The sequence below is a fragment of the Haliotis rufescens genome, unplaced genomic scaffold (genome assembly GCF_023055435.1).
Source record: "Haliotis rufescens isolate VD_foot unplaced genomic scaffold, xgHalRufe1.0.p SCAF_16, whole genome shotgun sequence".
NCBI lineage: Eukaryota > Metazoa > Mollusca > Gastropoda > Lepetellida > Haliotidae > Haliotis > Haliotis rufescens.
In genome coordinates, this window is record NW_025963846.1 from 29,708,002 (window position 1) to 29,732,111 (window position 24,110).

The 24,110-nt window shown below is 46.2% G+C and overlaps 1 protein-coding gene across 2 annotated transcripts in view; it reads left to right on the forward strand.

The window, feature by feature from the left end:
- LOC124152958 (E3 ubiquitin-protein ligase RNF123-like) overlaps positions 1–24,110 on the forward strand; it is a 60,464-nt gene that overhangs the window by 22,100 nt on the left and 14,254 nt on the right. The window contains exons 18-29 of one of the 2 annotated variants that reach the window (XM_048397102.1): positions 2,296–2,367; positions 7,982–8,108; positions 8,742–8,843; positions 9,289–9,372; positions 9,933–10,048; positions 10,633–10,716; positions 12,934–13,041; positions 13,925–14,102; positions 15,475–15,549; positions 16,131–16,218; positions 17,750–17,837; positions 18,097–18,187. In XM_048397102.1, coding sequence (XP_048253059.1) covers positions 2,296–2,367; positions 7,982–8,108; positions 8,742–8,843; positions 9,289–9,372; positions 9,933–10,048; positions 10,633–10,716; positions 12,934–13,041; positions 13,925–14,102; positions 15,475–15,549; positions 16,131–16,218; positions 17,750–17,837; positions 18,097–18,187 — 1,213 coding nt within the window. The remainder of the gene's footprint in view (positions 1–2,295; positions 2,368–7,981; positions 8,109–8,741; positions 8,844–9,288; positions 9,373–9,932; positions 10,049–10,632; positions 10,717–12,933; positions 13,042–13,924; positions 14,103–15,474; positions 15,550–16,130; positions 16,219–17,749; positions 17,838–18,096; positions 18,188–24,110) is intronic. The other variant, XM_048397103.1, reaches the window with a different exon arrangement.

Genomic DNA, 24,110 nt, shown 5'->3' on the forward strand with positions numbered 1-24,110 from the left:
TACCCGTGTATTATCCAGACACAAGTGTTTGGCCTGTACCCGTGTATTATCCAGACACAAGTGTTTGGCCTGTACTTGTGTATGATCCAGACACAAGTGTTTGGCCTGTACCCGTGTATGAACCAGACACAAGTGTTTGGCCTGTACCTGTGTATTATCCAGACACAAGTGTTTGGCCTGTACCTGTGTATTATCCAGACACAAGTGTTTGGCCTGTACCCGTGTATGAACCAGACACAAGTGTTTGGCCTGTACCTGTGTATTATCCAGACACAAGTGTTTGGCCTGTACCTGTGTATGATCCAGACACAAGTGTTTGGCCTGTACCCGTGTATTATCCAGACACAAGTGTTTGGCCTGTACTTGTGTATTATCCAGACACAAGTGTTTGGCCTGTACCTGTGTATTATCCAGACACAAGTGTTTGGCCTGTACCCGTTTATGATCCAGACAAAAGTGTTTGGCCTGTACCCGTGTATTATCCAGACACAAGTGTTTGGCCTGTACCCGTGTATGAACCAGACACAAGTGTTTGGCCTGTACCTGTGTATTATCCAGACACAAGTGTTTGGCCTGTACCTGTGTATTATCCAGACACAAGTGTTTGGCCTGTACCCGTGTATGAACCAGACACAAGTGTTTGGCCTGTACCTGTGTATTATCCAGACACAAGTGTTTGGCCTGTACCTGTGTATGATCCAGACACAAGTGTTTGGCCTGTACCCGTGTATTATCCAGACACAAGTGTTTGGCCTGTACTTGTGTATTATCCAGACACAAGTGTTTGGCCTGTACTTGTGTATTATCCAGACACAAGTGTTTGGCCTGTACTTGTGTATGATCCAGAAACATGTGTTTGGCATGTACCTGTTTATGATCCAGAAACAAGTGTTTGGCCTGTACTTGTGTATGATCCAGACACAAGTGTTTGGCCTGTACTTGTGTATGATCCAGACACAAGTGTTTGGCCTGTACTTGTTTATTATCCAGACACAAGTGTTTGGCCTGTACTTGTGTATTATCCAGACACAAGTGTTTGGCCTGTACCCGTGTATGATCAAGACACAAGTGTTTGGCCTGTACTTGTGTATTATCCAGACACAAGTGTTTGGCCTGTACCTGTGTATTATCCAGACACAAGTGTTTGGCCTGTACCTGTGTATTATCCAGACACAAGTGTTTGGCCTGTACTTGTGTATTATCCAGACACAAGTGTTTGGCCTGTACTTGTGTATGATCCAGACACATGTGTTTGGCCTGTACCTGTTTATGATCCAGACACAAGTGTTTGGCCTGTACTTGTGTATGATCCAGAAACATGTGTTTGGCCTGTACCTGTTTATGATCCAGAAACAAGTGTTTGGCCCGTACCCGTGTATGATCCAGACACAAGTGTTTGGCCTGTACCCATGTATGATCCAGACAAAAGTGTTTGGCCTGTACCCGTGTATGATCCAGACACAAGTGTTTGGCTTGTACCTGTTTATGATCCAGACACAAAGAGTTTGGCCTGTACCTGTGTATGATCCAGACACAAAGAGTTTGGCCTGTACCTGTTTATGATCCAGACACAAAGAATTTGGCCTTTACCTGTGTATGATCCAGACACAAGTGTTTGGCCTGTACTTGGGTATTATCCAGACACAAGTGTTTGGCCTGTACCTGTGTATGATCCAGACACAAGTGTTTGGCCTGTACTTGTGTATGATCCAGACACAAGTGTTTGGCCTGTACCTGTGTATGATCCAGACACAAGTGTTTGGCCTGTACCCGTGTATGATCCAGACACAAGTGTTTGGCATGTACCTGTGTATGATCCAGACACAAGTGTTTGGCCTGTACTTGTGTATGATCAAGACAAAAGTGTTTGGCCTGTACCTGTTTATGATCCAGACACAAAGAGTTTGGCCTGTACCTGTGTATGATCCAGACACAAAGAGTTTGGCCTGTACCTGTTTATGATCCAGACACAAAGAATTTGGCCTTTACCTGTGTATGATCCAGACACAAGTGTTTGGCCTGTACTTGGGTATTATCCAGACACAAGTGTTTGGCCTGTACCTGTGTATGATCCAGACACAAGTGTTTGGCCTGTACTTGTGTATGATCCAGACACAAGTGTTTGGCCTGTACTTGTGTATGATCCAGACACAAGTGTTTGGCCTGTACTTGTGGATGATCCAGACACAAGTGTTTGGCCTGTACCTGTGTATGATCCAGACACAAGTGTTTGGCCTGTACCTGTGTATGCATGTTATGGTTGCTGCTGTTACATCCAGTTCCTGATATTTTCAGGGTAAAACCACACGAGACATCTTCATGGAGAAGTTGCGGGCCTTTCTGAGGGAGAACAGCGCCTACACAAGAGTGAGCCTATTTGTTTATAAAATTTTGAATGAAAATATTGACTCCCTTTTCGTCTGAAAGGTTGAAGAAACAAAATAATTCTTAACATTTACAAACAACATCATTTCACAGAGTCTATCTGAGAAACTTTTGCTTTGGTACCACACAAATATGAGTCTATTACATTAAGTAATACGTTACCACTGTTATACCGAGGCTGTTGTCTCCCACAACTGCTGCTATAGCGAAATCTACCACAGAGATCTCAATTACCTCATGCAGCACGTGCGTAGCCACCTAGCTGCCATGTGACACCCTTCACTCTTGTCTCCTTCGTCTGCTTAGCAAGACGTGTTTTCTCCTGCTGAAGCGTTCCTTGAAGATTTGGTGATATTTATTATAGTTTATTCTCTAATAAACTGTGCTTTTATGGGGCGTTGCGGTAGCTACGCTTGGTTATAATTTTCCCGCGAAACTGAAAAATTTTCCCGCCCTTTTTTCTATATACTTGCGGGGTTCGCGTATGCACGTTGTGTTTTACGTTTCCCCTGTTCTTGTATGTTTTGGGGGTTAACATCACTTATTTCTTTAATAAAAGTTATATGTGTATGTTATATGTTCACATTGCTCGTTTCTTTTCTTGTGAAAATGTTCGTTTGTGAATCATTGTGGTGCGTGCGTTGTAACCATGTTTTGTTCTTTGTTTATAGCAAACAATCAATGTCTGACATGGATATGTCCCCAGTATCCACCCCCTCTACCCCTGCTCCTCGGAGTTGTGGGGTGTGCAGAAAGTTTTTTTCGTCCCGGGATCCCCACGATTGTTGCCCGCGGTGCAGGGTTCCTTGCGGGGACACCCGGTGCATCCTGTGCGAAGGTCTGGGGCCTGCGGAGTTTGAGCGGTACCGGCTGTACGTACAGTCCTTCTCCACCCCTGTGGTGGCCGGTTCGTCCGGTCGGGGTCCCCGTGCGGGTACCACCTCCTCGGCTGCGGCGGATCCCCTTGCAGCCCTCGGGCTGTCTGGGGATTCCGTCGCCGCATTGTTGTCGAAACTTGTGGTCTCCAAGCTGGCGGCCTTATCGCAAGATAGGCCGCTGGCTGTTCCGTCCCCGGCCTCTTCGGTGGCCGCGGGGTCGGACGCGGGGTCCACCGGTAAAGCAGCGGATCTCTTGGCGGCCCGTGTGCTGTCCGGGGATTCCGTCGCTGCATTACTTGCATAACTTGTGGACTCCAAGCTGGCGGCCTTATCTCAGGTTAGGCCGCTGGCTGTTCCGTCCCCGGCCACTTCGGTGGCCGCGGGGTCGGACGCGGGGTCCACCGGTACGGTGGCGGCTCCCGTGGTCACCGGTCCTTCCCCCGAACCGTTGCTCCCGCTATCGGTTTAGGACCGCGTGGCCATGGTTTATGACCTCTTTGAGGACATGCCCCGGCCGGTACCGCGGGGAATCCACGACTGTGGGTTCCTCCGAGGTATACGATGAGTCTTCCGACACGGCTTTCCCCGCATCAACCTTGCTGCGCGGTTTCAAGCCTTCCTTGGAGAACGCCTTCGCGGCGGCCTCCGGTCGGGGTCTCCCGTTGCCTCCGACGTCGTGGAGAAAGGGTTTATTCCCGGTACATGACCTTGCCTTTCCCGAGGCTGGTCCTACCGCGGAGGCCCATGTTGAGCGGTTGGGTGTCCGTGCCCCACCGGCTGCTACGGTAACGCAAGCTACCTTGCACCAGCTGGACGCCCTCGCTCGGCACTCCATGTCTCACGGAGACACTTACTTGGCTGCAGCGGCCCGTCTGGTCGAAGGTTCTCCCACGGACCGTGACCAGCGCATTTACAACTGCCTGCTCAGTTTAAATGCTTCCCTGGAGTACGTTGCCGAGGACTCTCGGCACACACTTGCTCTTGTTGGGTCCCTGCATAGGCGCCTGGGTGCCGCTCCTAACCGGAGCGCGCCCCAGGCTGCTGCGGCCGGTAGGTCTAAGGGGTCGGGTTCTTCTTCCTCTGGGAAGTAGCCCCGCCCTGAGGGCTCCGGTATGGGCAATCAGCTGCCCTTTCGCGGGAAGACGGGAAACTGGGGGAAGCCCAAGTCGTCGACGGACGGCAAGGGCCCCTCCAGGTGACTCTCATTGGAGGGGTTCGTATGCCGACAGCGCCAACTTCGGTTGGCCCTTAGGCGAACCCGAGTCACTTGGCCCTGGACAGTTGCGCCTGCCGCAACCTGTCAGGGCCCCCTCTCCTTCCCCAGTGGGAGCCAGACTCCAGACTTACTGGGAGAATTGGGAACAAGTGTTCGACGACCCGTGGGTGGTCAACACGATTCGGTACGGCTATCGGCTTGATCTCAAAGCGAATCCACCGCTCACCGTTGCCCCGTATGCAGGTTTCGATTCGGAAACCGATCTTCCCATCCTCGCCGATGCCATCGGCAGGTTGGTGGAGAAGGGGCAGTACGGGAGTTAGCTCTACCAGGATTAACACCGGGGTTTTACTCCAGGATATTTCTCGTTCCCAAGTAGGACAGTGCCGAACTCAGAATGATTCACACGTCCGCTCCCTGGCTGTTCACCCGGTTAACCACCCTCATAGTGGGGTTCCTCCACAGGAGGGGTGTCCGGTACTTCGCGTACCTGGACGACTCGCTAGTAGCAAATCGAATGACGGACACCCTGTCACGCCATCTCGTTTTCGCACGTCGGCTCTTGGAGCAATTTGGGTGGATTATCAATCTCCCCAAGAGCGAGTTAACCCCTTCTCAGAACTTGCTGTTCATCGGAGGTCGGTTCAACACGGTTCAACCCAGGTCACGCAGTCGCCACTTCCACTGCCTGTGAGACCGGATCTCTTGATCCACCCTCACACCCGTCAGCTTCATCCAAACGCAGGGCAGTTCAATCTGCACGCGTGGATGTTGTCACCGAGCGTCTGAGGAGTAAAGTTTTTTCTCGCCGGGCGTCTCGGGCATACGTTAGTATGCATCGTGATTCTACCCAGAAGGTGTATAATACACGTTTGGTTATTTTCATGTAGTGGTGTTGTAAACATCACATTCATTCGCCAGATAAGGTATCTGTGCAGGATATTGCTCGTTTCATGTCTCACTTGCGAGAGACCCGGAAACTCTCCGGGGGTTCCATTGCCAACTATGTCTCGTCCGTTGCTACGGTACGGGGCGTTGCTATGGGTACCAGTCTCTCCAAAGAGCCGGTGATACGGGGTATTATCAAGGGTTTCAAACAGCACGATCTTAAGAAGGGCCGCCTTCGGGCACCGGCCTGGGATCTTTCCCTAGTGTTGCAATCACTTACGGAAGCTCCGTATGAACCCTTGCATAGTGCTTCGTTCCGGCATGTGACTTGGAAAACAGCATTTCTCCTCTCCTTTGCCACGGCGGCACGTGTATCCGAAATTCATGCACTCGATGTCGCCAAGGTACGATTCGATAGGGGTGACGAAGGAGCGGTCCGCCTGGGCCTGCTCATGGGCTTCGTCGCCAAGAATCAGAGAGTCGGGCATACGGAGAGGGAATTCACTGTAAGATCACTCAAAGAAATCTTACATCCTGCTGATACTGAGGACAGAGCGCTGTGTCCGGTTAGGGCCCTTAAGTATTATCTTAAGGCTTCGAATGAACGTAGACAAGGGCGTGACCGTCTGTTCATATCGTGTAACCCTAATCGCACGGTTGACATAACTCGCAACTCGATTGCGTTGTGGCTTCGTTCTGTCATCAATCTGGCGTACTGGTTTCGGGGGTTACCGGTAGCGGGGTCAAACCCGCACGAGATCAGGGCGCTAGCGGCAACATTTGCCCTACACTCGAATATCTCTGTTCGCAGAATATTACGAGGTTGTTACTGGCGTTCTGACTCGGTTTTTGCCAATCATTACCTCAAACAGGTCGCTGATGCCGTCGTGGAGAGTGTGCACCGTCTTGGCCCGCGGATCGCGGCGCAAGCGGGCACCTAAGGGGTGTGCCCAGCGCAATTCCGAACTCCTCAGGCGTCTGACCTTGCACGGTGGTCAATCTGGGTCGACTCCAATGTTCCCACTGCCGTGGGTACAGGAGTTGGGGTCCCGCAAACCAGCGCACTCACACCACAGGTGAGGGCGGCTTTTTGTGTGCTTTGTCCTTATTTGTATTTTGACAATTATGTCTTTAATTGTCTGTCGTGTATCCCAACCTTGTGATGCATGCTTACAAATACTGGAATTAGGTCACGCGCCTAATGCATACTTTAAGTAGGCTTGCTCTGGGATATACGGTCTGAAGGAAATTAATTTCCCTCTTTTCGACTGTTTAACCTGATCTAAGATTAAGCTCACGCGGATACAGTGTTCTCATCCGCTGCGGCGATGAAATACCTATCCAGTGGGGCCGTTTGGAGTCACCAATCGTTTTGGCAATGACGATTGAGCCTTACGGTATGCGCTTGACAGTGCTTTGGTATTCCTATAGGGTAACGCCTAGCTAGGTGCATGCGCATCGAGTGCTTCCGCCTTGGTGTTTACTTCCGCTGGTCGGAAGGAACGCTAGCAGTCAGGATTCGGGTTGTAGGTGCTCCCCACCGCCTACTGTGGTAGTCAGCCTCGGTATAACAGTGGTAACGTATTACTTAATGTAATTTGTAGAATTTTCCTATTCGGAATATTCTATAAGTAATACGTTACCACTGGGCTGCTGCCCGCCCGTCCGTCCCCCGAGCACTTGCTCTCGCAGGAGACAAGAGTGAAGGGTGTCACATGGCAGCTAGGTGGCTACGCACGTGCTGCATGAGGTAATTGAGATCTCTGTGGTAGATTTCGTATAGCAGCAGTTGTGGGAGACAACAGCCTCGGTATAACAGTGGTAACGTATTACTTATAGAATATTCCGAATAGGAAAATTCTACAAAATTTCACTGATGTGTGATATGTGTTTGTGTGCCAACTGCCAATCTTGGAAATGAACAAATAAGCATGGTTATGGATTCAAGAAACAACCCTACCCACACCGTCATAACCCCACCAACACACCCAATCCCACCTTGCCCCACCTCACTCAGTCCCACCCACACAGCCAATCCCACCTCACCCCACCTTGCTCCACCTCACCCCACCTTGCACCCCCTTGCCCCACATCACCCCATCTCTCCCCACCTCACCTGTTATTTTTGGCAATACAGTACATCATGTACAACTGCATATAGCTGGAATATTGCTGAGTGCGGCGTGAAACAACAAACAAACCAACCAATCATGTACAAGTTATCATGGACCAGTTTGCACAACCATTTCTTGCTTTAGGATTTTAGTTATAAATTACAAAACCATACATACGAATACAGTTCATGCATTGTCAGGGTTAATATTGCAATATATCGGTAGCCTGGTGGATAAAGCATTGGCTAGTCACGCCAAAGACCCGGGTTCGATTCCCCACATGGGTACAATGTGTGAAGCCCATTTTCCAGTGTCCCCCGCTGGAATGTTGCTGAAGCCATACTCACTCAACCCTTCAGCTGTGGTCAGATGTCAGTTTAATCACTGACTATTACATGAGCTGACCAGTATTTGAACTCTTGTAGTGAGCAGCGAGGTCGTACGTAGCTGTGATAACATGTTGGCCTTTTCTTCTTGATCTGGTTTCCTTACTCTAACAGGTGCACCAGATCCACACATGCCCGCTGCCGGTGTCCCTGTGCTTCTACCATCGACTGATCCAAGCCCTGCGCTACTACTGGGACCTCTTTCAGAAGGAGGACACAGGCCGATTTGTACACAGCTCAGGTAGGAACTCACCTCACTTGTTGGAGACTTCACAGCTTATAGGACACCTCTGTGGTCTAGAGCGTCCGCCCAGAGAGTGGAAAGTCTGGGTTCAGTCCCAGGCCGCACCATACTAAAAGACATTAAAAGATGGTACTTGTTGTTACCCTGCCTGGTGCTCGGCAATAAGGGGCTAAAACAAGGACTGGTCGGGTCGGAGTCAGTATACTGTCTCTGAGTTGGGTATTCATGTTAAACTGCGACATGGTATCTCAGTGGGCTAGCACTATAAATCGGCATCAGTCCAGACTAGTACAAGCAGCCACACATGCATGCATATCGCTATTTAAGTGCAATTATCTTTGACGCGACGTTAAACTCCATTTCACCTCACCTCATAGCTTATAGAAACAGACCTTGCGTGTTCAGGAACTTCATAGCTTATGTAGGAACACACCTCAGTTGTTGGATACTCCATAGCTCAGGTAGGAACTCACCTAACTTGCAGGGGAACTTCATAATAATAATAATGTGAATTACTTTCCATGATTTTATGCACATATTCAATAGGGTGGGGGATGTCTGCTACTTCGTCTTCTTGTTTGTCAATTGTTCAATGACATGATGCTAACAGTATACATGGTATATTTCCAGGTTCCTTTGTCCCGGTTCAGGAATTTTGGGTGGATACTCGGGAATATTATGATTTCCAGAGGTGCGGAGGTCTGATGTCACATCTCAACAGGACTCTGGGTGGTAGGTCATCGGCATCCTCTCCCATCTCTCAGATGTTCATCTTGTTTGACATCAACATGCATGATGCTGAAAGCATAGACTGTCTTGTAAATGTTTGACATCAACATGCTTGATGCTGAAAATATAGACTATCTTGTAAATGTTTGACATCAACATGCATGATGCTGAAAATATAGACTGTCTTGTAAATGTTTGACATCAACATTCTCGATGCTGAAAATGTAGACTGTCTTGTAAATGTTTGACATCAACATGCTCAATGCTGAAAATATAAACTGTCTTGTAAATGTTTGGTCTCAGGCGCTCTTATAAAGATTACTTGCAGATTGGTGTAGAATTTGGCCAGGGTGATCAATGTGGTGAAATAAAGAAAATAAGTATAGATACTTTGATGTAAAATATATTTTTTTGTGTATGGTGTTTTTATTTTCATGTTCTTCTTCAGCCGAGGTGAATAAAGCTCAGGGTATTTCCGTTTCTGATGATGGAAAAGTTGTTCGAACGGATAAGAAGTCCAAGGATTCAGCAGGTTAGTAGCCTCCAGTGGGAACATGAAGCAGGATGATCGTGTCTGTACAAAGCACTCTTTCTTTCAGATTTGGCTTTGTTTTGATGTTGTCTCACACCCATATTGGTTAATGTTTATATTTGTGATATTCTTGCCCAGAAATACTACTCCAGAACAACTAATATGCAACAACTTCTTCTTGAGCCTGACTAAGTTATTTACAAACTGCCATGATATGGCTGTGGCACTGCTGGGGGCATAAAAAAAACGCCTCATTGCACTTTGCAGAGTTGCGTCCCTTGGGCATGCATGAAAATTATGATCATGGGTACAATTCCCAGTCCGACTTCCGGTTCGCTCTCAAAATGTTTCTAGTTGTCAGCACCATACCTGTACTTGTGGGCTTCAGCAAAGTGGTAAACATCTTTCAGCTTTCCTCCCACATTAAGCTAACACACTGACATAACTGGAATACTGTTAAAAGCAGTGTTAAACCCTACTCACTGTAAACTTGCTGACTGTGCAAAACAACTTTCACCTACTTCCTGACTTGATGGACTTAAGTTTGTCGTTTGTTGCAGCTCAGAGTACTGAGGTGTACCCCGAGCCCGAGATGCCCAGTGGGAACTCCCTGATGAAACTATTGGACAGCCTCGTCATCCTGTACCACATAGCAGCCCACAAGCAGCTCGGCAAGGTAGGCCACTCAGTGGGAACAGTCTCACCTTGATGAGCTGTGTGAATCAGTTACTTGGTTCAGCAACCCATGTTGTAAGAGGGGATTAACGGGATCGGGTGGTCCGGCTTGCTGACTCGGTTGATGCATGTCATCGTGTCCCATTTTTGTAGATTGATGCTCATCGTGTCAATCACTATATTGTCTGGTCCAGATTTGATTATTTACAGACTGCTGTCATATAGCTGGAATACAAACAAACAAACAAACAAACAAACAAACAAACAAACAAACAAACAAACACACAAACAATCAATCAAATAAGGAACAGGATAGGAAGCGTGAGCCCAGGTGCAGGGTATGATGTTGCTGAGAATTGTAGTGTGTCACCAGGCATTGGTCTACCTGGCAATGTGTAGCTCTTTGTTTCCTGGGTTACGGGTCCACCTGGCAATGTTTAGCTCTTTGTTTCCTGAGTTATTGGACCACCTGCATATGAGTAGCTCTTTGTTTCCGGGGTCATTGGTCCACCTGACAATGTGTAGCACTGTCTTATCATGTTTTAAGCAATTGGTTGTATTTATCATTGTATCTTTCCATTTTAGATGTGTGCACTGAGGGACAACATGAGAGACTTCGTGTTTGCTCTGCAGGATACAGAAGAAAAAATCAAAAGGTGCTCCACCGAGGTATGTCGTCATTTTCAACATTTGTTGTTAGTTTCAACAGGGGCATTGGTGGCCCAGTGGTCTTAGATGCTACACTTTGCTGTGCAGAGTTGCTTCCCTTAGCTAGCAGTATCCACTGATTGTGAGTTTGAATCCTAGTTGATCATCCTTGTTGTAACTTTGGTGATGATCTATTGTCTGTCAGCACCATGTCAAAGTGGTAAAGATCTTTGTGGAAAGCTAACATGTCCTGACACATTTGAAATACTGAACTCATTCACGTACATCGCACAGTAAATGTCTACAAGCTGCCTTTCTCTCATATTAAGCTTACACCCTGTGAAGATCTGGGGTAGACTAGGTCTTCAGCAACCCATGCTTGCCGTAAAAGGCGACTACGGGATTGGGTGGTCAGACTCGCTGACTTGGTTGATGCATGTCATCGTTTCCCAATTGATGGATCGATGCTCATTTTATCAATCTATTATTTACGGACTGCTGTCATATAGCTGGAATATTGCTGAGTGCAGTGTTGTACAACAAACAAACAAACAAACAAACAAACAAACAACAAACAAAACATTAAGCTTACTTGCTATGATATAACTGATATAAGTAGATAAATCACATTGAAGTAAATACTTTATCACTTATCCCTGTCTTCATGTGCTGCATGTGCTTCATTTCTTGGGGCCATTGATGGCACAGTTGTCAATGCAACACAATTCACTGTGCAGAGTTGCATCCCTTGAGCACGCCACAATCCTGGTTCTCCCCGAATATATTTCTAGGGTTGTCAGCACCATACCTGTGCCCGTCTAAGACCTGCATGACTTTGGTCTTTCCTTCCACATTAAGCTGATCGGGGTGATATAACTAGAATACTGTTCTTAGTGGAATTAACTCACTGACTCACTTACCGGGGCCTGGCGTGTATCAATATATTATCACAATTAACCTTGTCGAGATTATTTCTTATTCTCATCAGTAGAGCTACAGCCTTGAGACTAGAGACACCAGCGCCAACTCATATTGCTTTGCAACAGGGGTCCAGAAACCGTCATATGCGCCGGACATGTCCGATTAGGAATCTCAAATGTCCATTTTAAAATATTGCTTACCGGACATTTTAAAAAGTATTGTCCGGACATTCTTAAATTTGGACCGGACATGATCAACAGTTAGGACTGAGCAGTTTCTGTCTGCAGTTGCAACACAATGAAGATTAACTACACTGACAAGCTTTGTTTGTTTTGATTGCTGTAAATACATCGTACCTACATGATAGTCCAATCGGTCAATCACTGTAATAGGCAATAAACTGAGTTGACACTGATTAATCGAGGATTAATTACTGAGAACATCTTGTTAATTTGAGTGAAAGGTGTTTACAACTGTACATTAATACCTTGCATCATCGTTGTACCTCATTATCCTCACAATGCTACGATACGTAACCTCAGACAAGAAGCGAAAGCGTGACGACAGTCAGTCGACCGATGCAGATCAGTCAAGCGGATCTGCCAAACCCTCAAAGTCTGAACGATCATTTTGTAAGTCGTGGCTAACGACTTTCACTTGGTTGACATACAATGAGGATTTGCAGATTTTATTGTTTTCAGTAGTTAGTCGTACATTGAATTTTGATTGACCGCCATTTTGCTTTCTCGGACGATCGATATCCAATTTTTTTATGGTCAATAATTAAGTACAGATAAAAAAAGTATTCAAATAACTATCAACGATATTTTAGTATTTGTGATTAAATTATCTGTCTTGTTTTTAAAAAAATCTTTAGTTTAAAAAAACACTTTTCCCGTGAGGTCATGTGATAACCAAATATGGGATAATAGTCTCGATCCAAATGTTACAATGCGTACACTTGAGCAGACTCATGAATATAACTCATGAATATTAATTAGACCGTTCACTACGTTAACAGATCGTTATTATAACAGAAACAAACGTATGTTTTCCATGTAAATCTAAAATGATATTATTTGTTATTAATTGTCCGGTGAATTAAACAATTTAAATTGAAACAATTCATAATTCATCATATTATGAATACGTAAACTTGTAATGTGTGTGAAAAGTCGTACTAAAATACGCTATTTGAAGGGGGCGTGGCCTAAATGCAAATGTCCAATTGGGATTTTAAATTTTCCGGACCCCTGCTTTGCAACCATGTGAAAATTATTATTACCTCAATTATTTCATGTTGTTTTCTCAATATAGACGACTGACATCCGTGATGATCTGGAACAGGCCAAAAAGGTTTTCCTCGAGAAGATCACAGAACAGTCTCGCCAGATGGGTTGGGTTATTGCTGTTATATACTCTAAGGTAGGATATGGAGCAACACTGTTACTTGTGTCAGTGGTGGTGCTGTTATAAACCTGCATCAAGTGAGCAAATTGTTTTGATGTGACATGTCAGTTAAATAAGCGGGGATCAGAGACCTTTGAAAAATGGACTGGAGGAACATGCTGTACTTGCAGCGAAAGCTAGCCATGCAGATATAAGTATAACACTACAGAAAGAAGCCCCTTCCTATGTCACAATAAAGAGGTGGGCAGCGGAGTTTACGCATCTCCCAGAAGGCCAGACAATAAATTGAGGATGTTATGCTGTATTTTTTAGAAGTTATGGAATGAATGGGATGAGAAGCTGAGAAAAGGTATGCTCTTCCATCCGACCGATGGGCCATTGAACGTATAAGTCATTGCCATGGCTACTGTTCACGGTGTGGCTTTGAACTCCTTAAGCACCCCCTGTTTTCTCCAGAACTGGCTCCGTCAGACTTCCATCTGTTCCCAAACATGACGAAATCTTAAGCCCAAACCCATTTCGACTTGAATGATAAGGTCATAGCAGCTTTGTAGAACCTTCTTAGGACAGCCGAGAGGAGGACTTGTGGGGCGGTCCGGTGGTTAAAGCGTTAGTTTGTTCCTTTCCCGACATGGGTACAATTTGTTAAGCCCATTTCTGATGTCCCCCACCTTGATATTGCTGGAATATTGCCAAAAGCGGCGTAAAACCATATTCACTCACTCACTCTACAAGATTGTGATCAAATCCCACATTTGCAAAGTGTATCAATGTTGAAGGGGATTATTTTGAAAGAAAAGGATAATTTTCATGTCTGTAGTCAAGTCTTTCTATGTGAAGCTTGGAACCTTTCAATCAACCCTTGTTCTAAAATCATCCTCTTTCCTCCATCATCCAGTCGAAGCAGAACGACATAGCGTGGATGCTGCGGGTGATCCTGACAACAGTAGAGAAGGCTTCCAAGTACAAGCAGCTGTTCCAGTTTGTCCCCGAGCTGTACATAGAGAGCTGCATCAACAGCTACAACGCCCTCAAGAACTACCTGCACCCAACAACTAAGTGTGATCAGATTGAAGGTGAGTCATCCTGCAACAGAGAGGAAGGAATCCTCTTGCCTCACAGGGGCGGTCGGGTAGCCTAGTGGTTAAAGCGTTCGCTCGTCATGCCGAAGACCCGGGATCGATTCCCGACATGGGTACAATGTGTGAAGCCAATTTCTGGTGTCCCCTGCCGTGATATTGCTGGAATATTGCTAAAAGCGGCTTAAAACCATACTCACCCACTCACTCTTGCCTCACAAGTCTGGGACTTTATGGTAGCAGAGTCCTGTATGGTTCTTAATATGTCCCTACATTCATGTTTCTTGTTTGTTTGTTGTTTAGTGCCACACTCATCAATATTCCAGCCATATGACGGCGGTCTGTAAATAATCGAGTCTGGACAAGACAATCCAGTGATTGACATCATGAACATCGATCCATGCAATTGGGTTACGATGACATGCATCAACCAAGTCAGCGGGGCTGACCACCTGATCCCGTTAGTCCCCTCTTACGACAAGCATAGTCCCCGGTTACGGCAAGCATTGGTTGCTGAAGACCTATTCTACCCCTGATCTCATTGGTCCCAACATTCATGTGTGTCTAATGCATGACCTAGATGATTGTGTGTCATGTTACTCCAGTCGTGAGGATTGGTGCACTGCTATTAGCCACTGTGTGAAGGTCTGGGTTAGGTCTAGTAACCCATACTTGTGGAGGTGACTAATGTCATCGAGTGTCACATTGGTGTAGGTCAATGCTCAATGTCAGTCACTGGATTGACTTGTCCAGACTCAATTATTTACAGACTGCCGTCATACAGTTAAACTAACCTGCCATTAACCACTGGTCTGTCGGGCCCAGACCTGAATACCTGCAGGCTACTAAGATGTATCTGAAATATCCTGATCACAACCTCTGAAACAACACCCTCACTCAGGAACAAAAAGAATGATTTTGACAAGAAATAAAAACTTGCCAAAACTTGTTTCTGGGAGACTTTTAAAGTAGATGACAGTCTTACCTTAAGGACTATCATTAGCGGAGTTGACACTCTGAAGAATTAGGCTTTGGACCAGCAGCTGCAATCACAAACTGATCCATAATATTGTTCCCCACTTCTGTGTGTGTGCAGTGTTAATGCAGTAACATCCGTCTGTACCTGGGTGAGGGGAGGTATCCTCATGGTCACAGCATCTGCTGATTACAAGACCTGGTTCAAATCCACAGGGTACAGTTTATGAAGCCCAGTTCCGGTGTGGCCCTGCCTGACATTGATGTAATTTTGCTAAAAGTGGCTATAAAGCATACACACTGACATGGGGTGGACTTGATCTGTTTCACCGCCCAGATGTCAGGTGATGAAGTTGTGAAGATGTTGATGTAAATGCCATGTGTCTTGTTCCAGGTTATGATGAACTTCTAGTCAAGTATGCCAACTTCCTGACGAGCCACTTTGCTGATTCCAGGATTGTCAGCAACGGTAGGTAGTGATTCTAAACATTGATGCTACTCATCACAATGAATATGAATAATAAAAAGGCTACTTCTATAGCGCAAAATTCCACATCACTGAGGGACATGCTCAATGTGCAGTATAAGATTAATTAGTGAATGTAGGCAATAGCAGATGATGTTGATCATGATCGTCCAGTAATAACACAAAAAAACATTTCCATTCTCCACATCAGCTCAGAACAGAAAGATTAAGCTTTTCATTTGGTTTTGGACAAAGAAGGGATACACATTTAGTCACATGAGTAAGGGTCTCCCCACACTAGACATCCTGAAGTCATTGCCAGAGAAAGTGGTTCAATATGGATTAAAACGGAATGGAACAGAACGGAATGGAATGGAACGGTACCAAACTAAACCGAACCGAACCGAACCAAAATGAAACGAAACGGACTGGACCAGACCGAAACATGATACATAACATGATACAGGGACTAGATAGATACAGAAATGTATGTAGCCTAGTTTGAAAGCTAAGGATGAATCAAGTAATGTGATGGTATGGAATGGTTGGCTGGTTGATGATGATGGTGTGTGTTTGTGTTTCAGACCTGAGGGACAACCTGGTACAGGCGCTGGCCTGCTTCACCTGCTACCCCCGCACCCTGCAGGTGCTGGAGGCTCTACCATGGGAAAGGTGTGTGTCTGTCTTGCTGTATTATCTTGTGGGGGAGGTGTGGTAGCCTAGTGGTTAAAGTGGTTAAATTTCCCACATGGGCAAAATTTGTAAAGCCCATTTCTGGTGTCTCCCGCTGTGATATTGCTGGAATATTGTAAAAGTGGCGTAAAACCATATTCACTCACTCACTATATTATCTGGGGCACTTAGGGACCAGTAAACTGCCCATTTGTATCCCTTAGGCATGCCTGAAACTCATTTTTTGCTCTAATTATGTTTCTTGGTTTGTCAGCACCATGCTGTCACCACTTTGGGCTTTCTTCACACATCAAGCTGACATGCTGATACTGAACTTTGATACTTTTTTAAGTAGTGTTAATCCAAACTCACTCATGTGTTGTATACCAGTTACAGTGTTCTCTACAGGCTTAGCATGAAGGAGTTAATTCATCTGTTCAAAATCTCATCTTGTGAAATATTAAATTGGTGTTAACTGTGTTGACCACATCTTCCCGGGGCAAGAGAGTTAACTTTAAATGTCCAGTTTCCACCCTTGCCTAACTAGGCTGGAATTACTGGGCTCGATCGTAGCGCCACCAGTGGCTATTACGAGTTAAGTCCCTTCTAAGCCTCTCCTATGGACCAATCCGATTCCACCCCTCGTATCACTTGCATTTGCTTCAAACAAAATGGCGGCGCCCAGTCAAGATGATCTGATCGATAATCAACATCTATATTGTGATAAAATGGGTCTTACATCGTGAAGTGCATCAAATCACTTGAGCACCTTGATTAAAATCATGAAAAGATTTGGAAAATATCTGCTGATAACGAGTTGGCGGTGCATAGACTCGTTAGTCCAGCCAAAATGTAACTCCATAATACCAGACTAGTTTGGCAAGGGTGGAAACTGGACTTTTATGGTCAGTTAACTCTCTTGCCTCGTGAAGATGTGTTGACCATGAAGACCTGTAAGTTTTAGTGAAAAGAATAATTAAACATTTCTTGTGTCTCAGGAGTAGAAGACCTTACATATAAAACAGTATATTCTGCTTCCGGATATCCAAGGAATATCTGGCTGGCACATGTTTTACAGCTAACATAGACATGATGCCATCCCTAACCAATTATTTAGAGAACCATCTTTTGCCTTCCTGATGACTTAATGACAAACTGGTAAATTCCTTACAAAGAAAGTGTTATCCCAAACATAACAGTTGTTACATTTGACCACTTTCTAAATGACATTGTGTGTTCATAGCTTTTCAGTCATGGGAGCCGTGCCAATTTACACTTGTCAGAGGGGTACACAAAGTACGCGATCTAGACTACCAGTTGTCAGACTTTTATTGGAAAGTCGAGGCCTCGTTGGCTGAGTGGGTTAGATCACTGTCTTTGTGTGCTGGCGATTAGGTGCCTCACTCCGGCAGTGTGGGTTCGAATCCTGGATGGGACTTAACCCAGAAAAGTACTAGAATCTGAACTTTTCAAAGAAAGTGTTATCCCAAATGTAACATTTGTTACATTATGTCTTTGTTTTGTTCTTTAGGAAGGCATCTGTTATCAAGTCACTTATAGCCCCTTATGAGAACAGATCCTGGGCACACACAAACTGGATCTTGGTCAGATTGTGGAAGGTTAGACGCTTCACTTCAATTGTTCGTTTCTATGTTTCTTAGCTGAGGTTAAAAGAAAATGTCACCATGAAGATTTTCCTGTTATATGTGTGTAAGTAATGTGTCATTAAAGCCACTACTGAAGATGAAAGTGTAATCTGTGTAGTGGTAGTTGAGGTGTATGTTTGCTATAGTAAGGTTTAATTAGTTCTAATGTTTTTATCTCACATGATGCATGGTGACAATTTGTTTAAACTTTCATCTCATCTTCTCTTTCCAGGGTTGTGGATTTGCATTTCGATATCGCTTCTTGCCAAATTTGGTGCCTTCTAAGGTCCAACCCACAGAGTTCAGCTTTGTCAGTCTTCAGAGTGAGTACTGAGTGATTATATGTAAAACTTAGTAAAACCATATTGGTACAGATAAAAAAAATGATATTTATTACAATTTAATAACTCTTATTAGTAAAAAATTATTTCCGAATGATGCTGAAATGTTGTCATCGATAGCATTTGTGAACTTGTAAAACGAACCTATGCTTGTAGAGCCGTGCCCCTCGTACGTGTATCAGTCTATGCTTGTGTCCTTGTAGAGCCGTGCCCCTTGTACGTGTTTCAGTCTATACTTGTAGAGTCGTGCCCCTCGTACATGTATCAGTCTATACTTGTGTCCTTGTATAGCCGTGCCCCTCGTACGTGTATCAGTCTATACTTGTGTCCTTGTAGAGCCGTGCCCCTCGTACATGTATCAGTCTATACTTGTGTCCTTGTAGAACCGTGCCCCTCGTACGTGTATCAGTCTATACTTGTGTCCTTGTAGAGCCGTGCCCCTCGTACATGTATCAGTCTATACTTGTCCTTGTAGAGCCGTGCCCCTCGTACATGTATCAGTCTATACTTGTGTCCTTGTAGAGCCATGCCCCTCGTATGTGTATCAGTCTATACTTGTGTCCTTGTAGAGCCGTGCCCCTCGTACATGTATCAGTCTATACTTGTGTCCTTGTAGAGCTGTGCCCCTCGTACATGTATCAGTCTATACTTGTGTCCTTGTAGAGCCGTGCCCCTCGTATGTGTATCAGTCTATACTTGTGTCCTTGTAGAGCCGTGCCCCTCGTACATGTATCAGTCTCTACTTGTGTCCTTGTAGAGCCGTGCCCCTCGTACATGTATCAGTCTCTACTTGTGTCCTTGTAGAGCCGTGCCCCTCGTACGTGTGTCAGTCTATACTTGTGTCCTTGTAGAGCCTTGCCCCTCGTACATGTATCAGTCTATACTTGTGTCCTGGTAGAGCCGTGCCCATCGTACATGTATCAGTCTATACTTGTGTCCTTGTAGAGCCGTGCCCCTCGTACATGTATCAGTCTATACTTGTAGAGCCGTGCCCCTCGTACATGTATCAGTCTATACTTGTAGAGCTGTGCCCCTCGTACATGTATCAGTCTATACTTGTAGAGCCGTGTCCCTCATACGTGTATCAGTCTATACTTGTGTCCTTGTAGAGCCGTGCCCCTCGTACATGTATCAGTCTATACTTGTAAAGCCGTGCCCCTCGTACATGTATCAGTCTATACTTGTAGAGCTGTGCCCCTCGTACATGTTATCAGTCTATACTTGTAGAGCCGTGCCCCTCGTACATGTATCAGTCTATACTTGTAGAGCCGTGCCCCTCATACGTGTATCAGTCTATACTTGTGGAGCCGTGCCCCTCATACGTGTATCAGTCTATACTTGTGGAGCCGTGCCCCTCATACATGTATCAGTCTATACTTGTAGAGCCGTGCCCCTCATACATGTATCAGTCTATACTTGTGGAGCCGTGTCCCTCATACGTGTATCAGTCTATACTTGTGTCCTTGTAGAGCCGTGCCCCTCGTACATGTATCAGTCTATACTTGTGTCCTTGTAGAGCTGTGCCCCTCGTACGTGTATCAGTCTATACTTGTGTCCTTGTAGAGCCGTGCCCCTCGTACATGTATCAGTCTATACTTGTGTCCTTGTAGAGCCGTGCCCCTCGTACATGTATCAGTCTATACTTGTGTCCTTGTAGAGCTGTGCCCCTCGTACGTGTATCAGTCTATACTTGTGTCCTTGTAGAGCCGTGCCCCTCGTACATGTATCAGTCTATACTTGTGTCCTTGTAGAGCCATGCCCCTCGTACATGTATCAGTCTATACTTGTGTCCTTGTAGAGCCGTGCCCCTCGTACGTGTATCAGTCTATACTTGTGTCCTTGTAGAGCCGTGCCCCTCGTACATGTATCAGTCTATACTTGTGTCCTTGTAGAGCTGTGCCCCTCGTACATGTATCAGTCTATACTTGTAGAGCTGTGCCCCTCGTACATGTATCAGTCTATACTTGTAGAGCTGTGCCCCTCGTACATGTTATCAGTCTATACTTGTAGAGCTGTGCCCCTCGTACATGTTATCAGTCTATACTTGTAGAGCCGTGCCCCTCGTACATGTATCAGTCTATACTTGTAGAGCCGTGCCCCTCATACGTGTATCAGTCTATACTTGTGGAGCCGTGCCCCTCATACGTGTATCAGTCTATACTTGTGGAGCCGTGCCCCTCATACATGTATCAGTCTATACTTGTAGAGCCGTGCCCCTCATACATGTATCAGTCTATACTTGTGGAGCCGTGTCCCTCATACGTGTATCAGTCTATACTTGTGTCCTTGTAGAGCCGTGCCCCTCGTACATGTATCAGTCTATACTTGTGTCCTTGTAGAGCTGTGCCCCTCGTACGTGTATCAGTCTATACTTGTGTCCTTGTAGAGCCGTGCCCCTCGTACATGTATCAGTCTATACTTGTGTCCTTGTAGAGCCGTGCCCCTCGTACATGTATCAGTCTATACTTGTGGAGCCGTGTCCCTCATACGTGTATCAGTCTATACTTGTGTCCTTGTAGAGCCGTGCCCCTCGTACATGTATCAGTCTATACTTGTGTCCTTGTAGAGCTGTGCCCCTCGTACGTGTATCAGTCTATACTTATGTCCTTGTAGAGCCGTGCCCCTCGTACATGTATCAGTCTATACTTGTGTCCTTGTAGAGCCATGCCCCTCGTACATGTATCAGTCTATACTTGTGTCCTTGTAGAGCCGTGCCCCTCGTACGTGTATCAGTCTATACTTGTGTCCTTGTAGAGCCGTGCCCCTCGTACATGTATCAGTCTATACTTGTGTCCTTGTAGAGCTGTGCCCCTCGTACATGTATCAGTCTATACTTGTAGAGCTGTGCCCCTCGTACATGTATCAGTCTATACTTGTAGAGCTGTGCCCCTCGTACATGTATCAGTCTATACTTGTGTCCTTGTAGAGCCGTGCCCCTCGTACATGTATCAGTCTATACTTGTGTCCTTGTAGAGCCGTGCCCCTCGTACATGTATCAGTCTATACTTGTGTCCTTGTAGAGCCGTGCCCCTCGTACATGTATCAGTCTATACTTGTGTCCTTGTAGAGCCGTGCCCCTCGTACGTGTATCAGTCTATACTTGTGTCCTTGTAGAGCCGTGCCCCTCGTACGTGTATCAGTCTATACTTGTGTCCTTGTAGAGCCGTGCCCCTCGTACGTGTATCAGTCTATACTTGTGTCCTTGTAGAGCTGTGTCCCTCGTACATGTGTCAGTCTATACTTGTGTCCTTGTAGAGCTGTGCCCCTCGTACGTGTGTCAGTCTATACTTGTGTCCTTGTAGAGCCGTGCCCCTCGTACATGTATCAGTCTATACTTGTGTCCTGGTAGAGCCGTGCCCATCGTACGTGTATCAGTCTATACTTGTGTCCTTGTAGAGCCGTGCCCCTCGTACATGTATCAGTCTATACTTGTAGAGCCGTGCCCCTCGTACATGTATCAGTCTATACTTGTAGAGCCGTGTCCCTCATACGTGTATCAGTCTATACTTGTGTCCTTGTAGAGCCGTGCCCCTCGTACATGTATCAGTCTATACTTGTAAAGCCGTGCCCCTCGTACATGTATCAGTCTATACTTGTAGAGCTGTGCCCCTCGTACATGTATCAGTCTATACTTGTAGAGCCGTGCCCCTCGTACATGTATCAGTCTATACTTGTAGAGCCGTGCCCCTCATACGTGTATCAGTCTATACTTGTGGAGCCGTGCCCCTCATACGTGTATCAGTCTAAACTTGTGGAGCCGTGCCCCTCATACATGTATCAGTCTATACTTGTAGAGCCGTGCCCCTCGTACGTGTATCAGTCTATACTTGTGTCCTTGTAGAGCCGTGCCCCTCGTACGTGTATCAGTCTATACTTGTGTCCTTGTAGAGCTGTGCCCCTCGTACATGTATCAGTCTATACTTGTGTCCTTGTAGAGCTGTGCCCCTCGTACGTGTATAAGTCTATGCTTGTGTCCTTGTAGAGCCGTGCCCCTCGTACGTGTATCAGTCTATACTTGTGTCCTTGTAGAGCTGTGCCCCTCGTACGTGTATCAGTCTATACTTGTGTCCTTGTAGAGGTGTGCCCCTCGTACGTGTATCAGTCTATACTTGTGTCCTTGTAGAGCCATGCCCCTCGTACATGTATCAGTCTATATTTGTAGAGCTGTGCCCCTCGTACATGTATCAGTCTATACTTGTGTCCTTGTAGAGCCGTGCCCCTCGTACATGTATCAGTCTATACTTGTAGAGCCGTGCCCCTCGTACATGTATCAGTCTTTACTTGTAGAGCTGTGCCCCTCGTACATGTGTCAGTCTTTACTTGTGTCCTTGTAGAGCTGTGCCCCTCGTACGTGTATCAGTCTATACTTGTGTCCTTGTAGAGCCGTGCCCCTCGTACATGTATCAGTCTATACTTGTGTCCTTGTAGAGCCGTGCCCCTCGTACATGTATCAGTCTATACTTGTGTCCTTGTAGAGCCGTGCCCCTCGTACGTGTATCAGTCTATACTTGTGTCCTTGTAGAGCCGTGCCCCTCGTACATGTATCAGTCTATACTTGTGTCCTTGTAGAGCTGTGCCCCTCGTACATGTATCAGTCTATACTTGTAGAGCTGTGCCCCTCGTACATGTATCAGTCTATACTTGTAGAGCTGTGCCCCTCGTACATGTATCAGTCTATACTTGTGTCCTTGTAGAGCCGTGCCCCTCGTACATGTATCAGTCTATACTTGTGTCCTTGTAGAGCCGTGCCCCTCGTACATGTATCAGTCTATACTTGTGTCCTTGTAGAGCCGTGCCCCTCGTACATGTATCAGTCTATACTTGTGTCCTTGTAGAGCCGTGCCCCTCGTACGTGTATCAGTCTATACTTGTGTCCTTGTAGAGCCGTGCCCCTCGTACGTGTATCAGTCTATACTTGTGTCCTTGTAGAGCCGTGCCCCTCGTACATGTATCAGTCTATACTTGTGTCCTGGTAGAGCCGTGCCCATCGTACGTGTATCAGTCTATACTTGTGTCCTTGTAGAGCCGTGCCCCTCGTACATGTATCAGTCTATACTTGTAGAGCCGTGCCCCTCGTACATGTATCAGTCTATAGTTGTAGAGCTGTGCCCCTCGTACATGTATCAGTCTATACTTGTAGAGCCGTGTCCCTCATATGTGTATCAGTCTATACTTGTGTCCTTGTAGAGCCGTGCCCCTCGTACATGTATCAGTCTATACTTGTAAAGCCGTGCCCCTCGTACATGTATCAGTCTATACTTGTAGAGCTGTGCCCCTCGTACATGTATCAGTCTATACTTGTAGAGCCGTGCCCCTCGTACATGTATCAGTCTATACTTGTAGAGCCGTGCCCCTCATACGTGTATCAGTCTATACTTGTGGAGCCGTGCCCATCATACGTGTATCAGTCTATACTTGTGGAGCCGTGCCCCTCATACATGTATCAGTCTATACTTGTAGAGCCGTGCCCCTCGTACGTGTATCAGTCTATACTTGTGTCCTTGTAGAGCCGTGCCCCTCGTACGTGTATCAGTCTATACTTGTGTCCTTGTAGAGCTGTGCCCCTCGTACATGTATCAGTCTATACTTGTGTCCTTGTAGAGCTGTGCCCCTCGTACGTGTATAAGTCTATGCTTGTGTCCTTGTAGAGCTGTGCCCCTCGTACGTGTATAAGTCTATGCTTGTGTCCTTGTAGAGCCGTGCCCCTCGTACATGTATCAGTCTATACTTGTGTCCTGGTAGAGCTGTGCCCCTCTTACATGTATCAGTCTATACTTGTGTCCTGGTAGAGCCGTGCCCCTCGTACATGTATCAGTCTATACTTGTGTCCTTGAAGAGCCGTGCCCCTCGTACGTGTATCAGTCTATACTTGTGTCCTTGTAGAGCTGTGCCCCTCGTACATGTG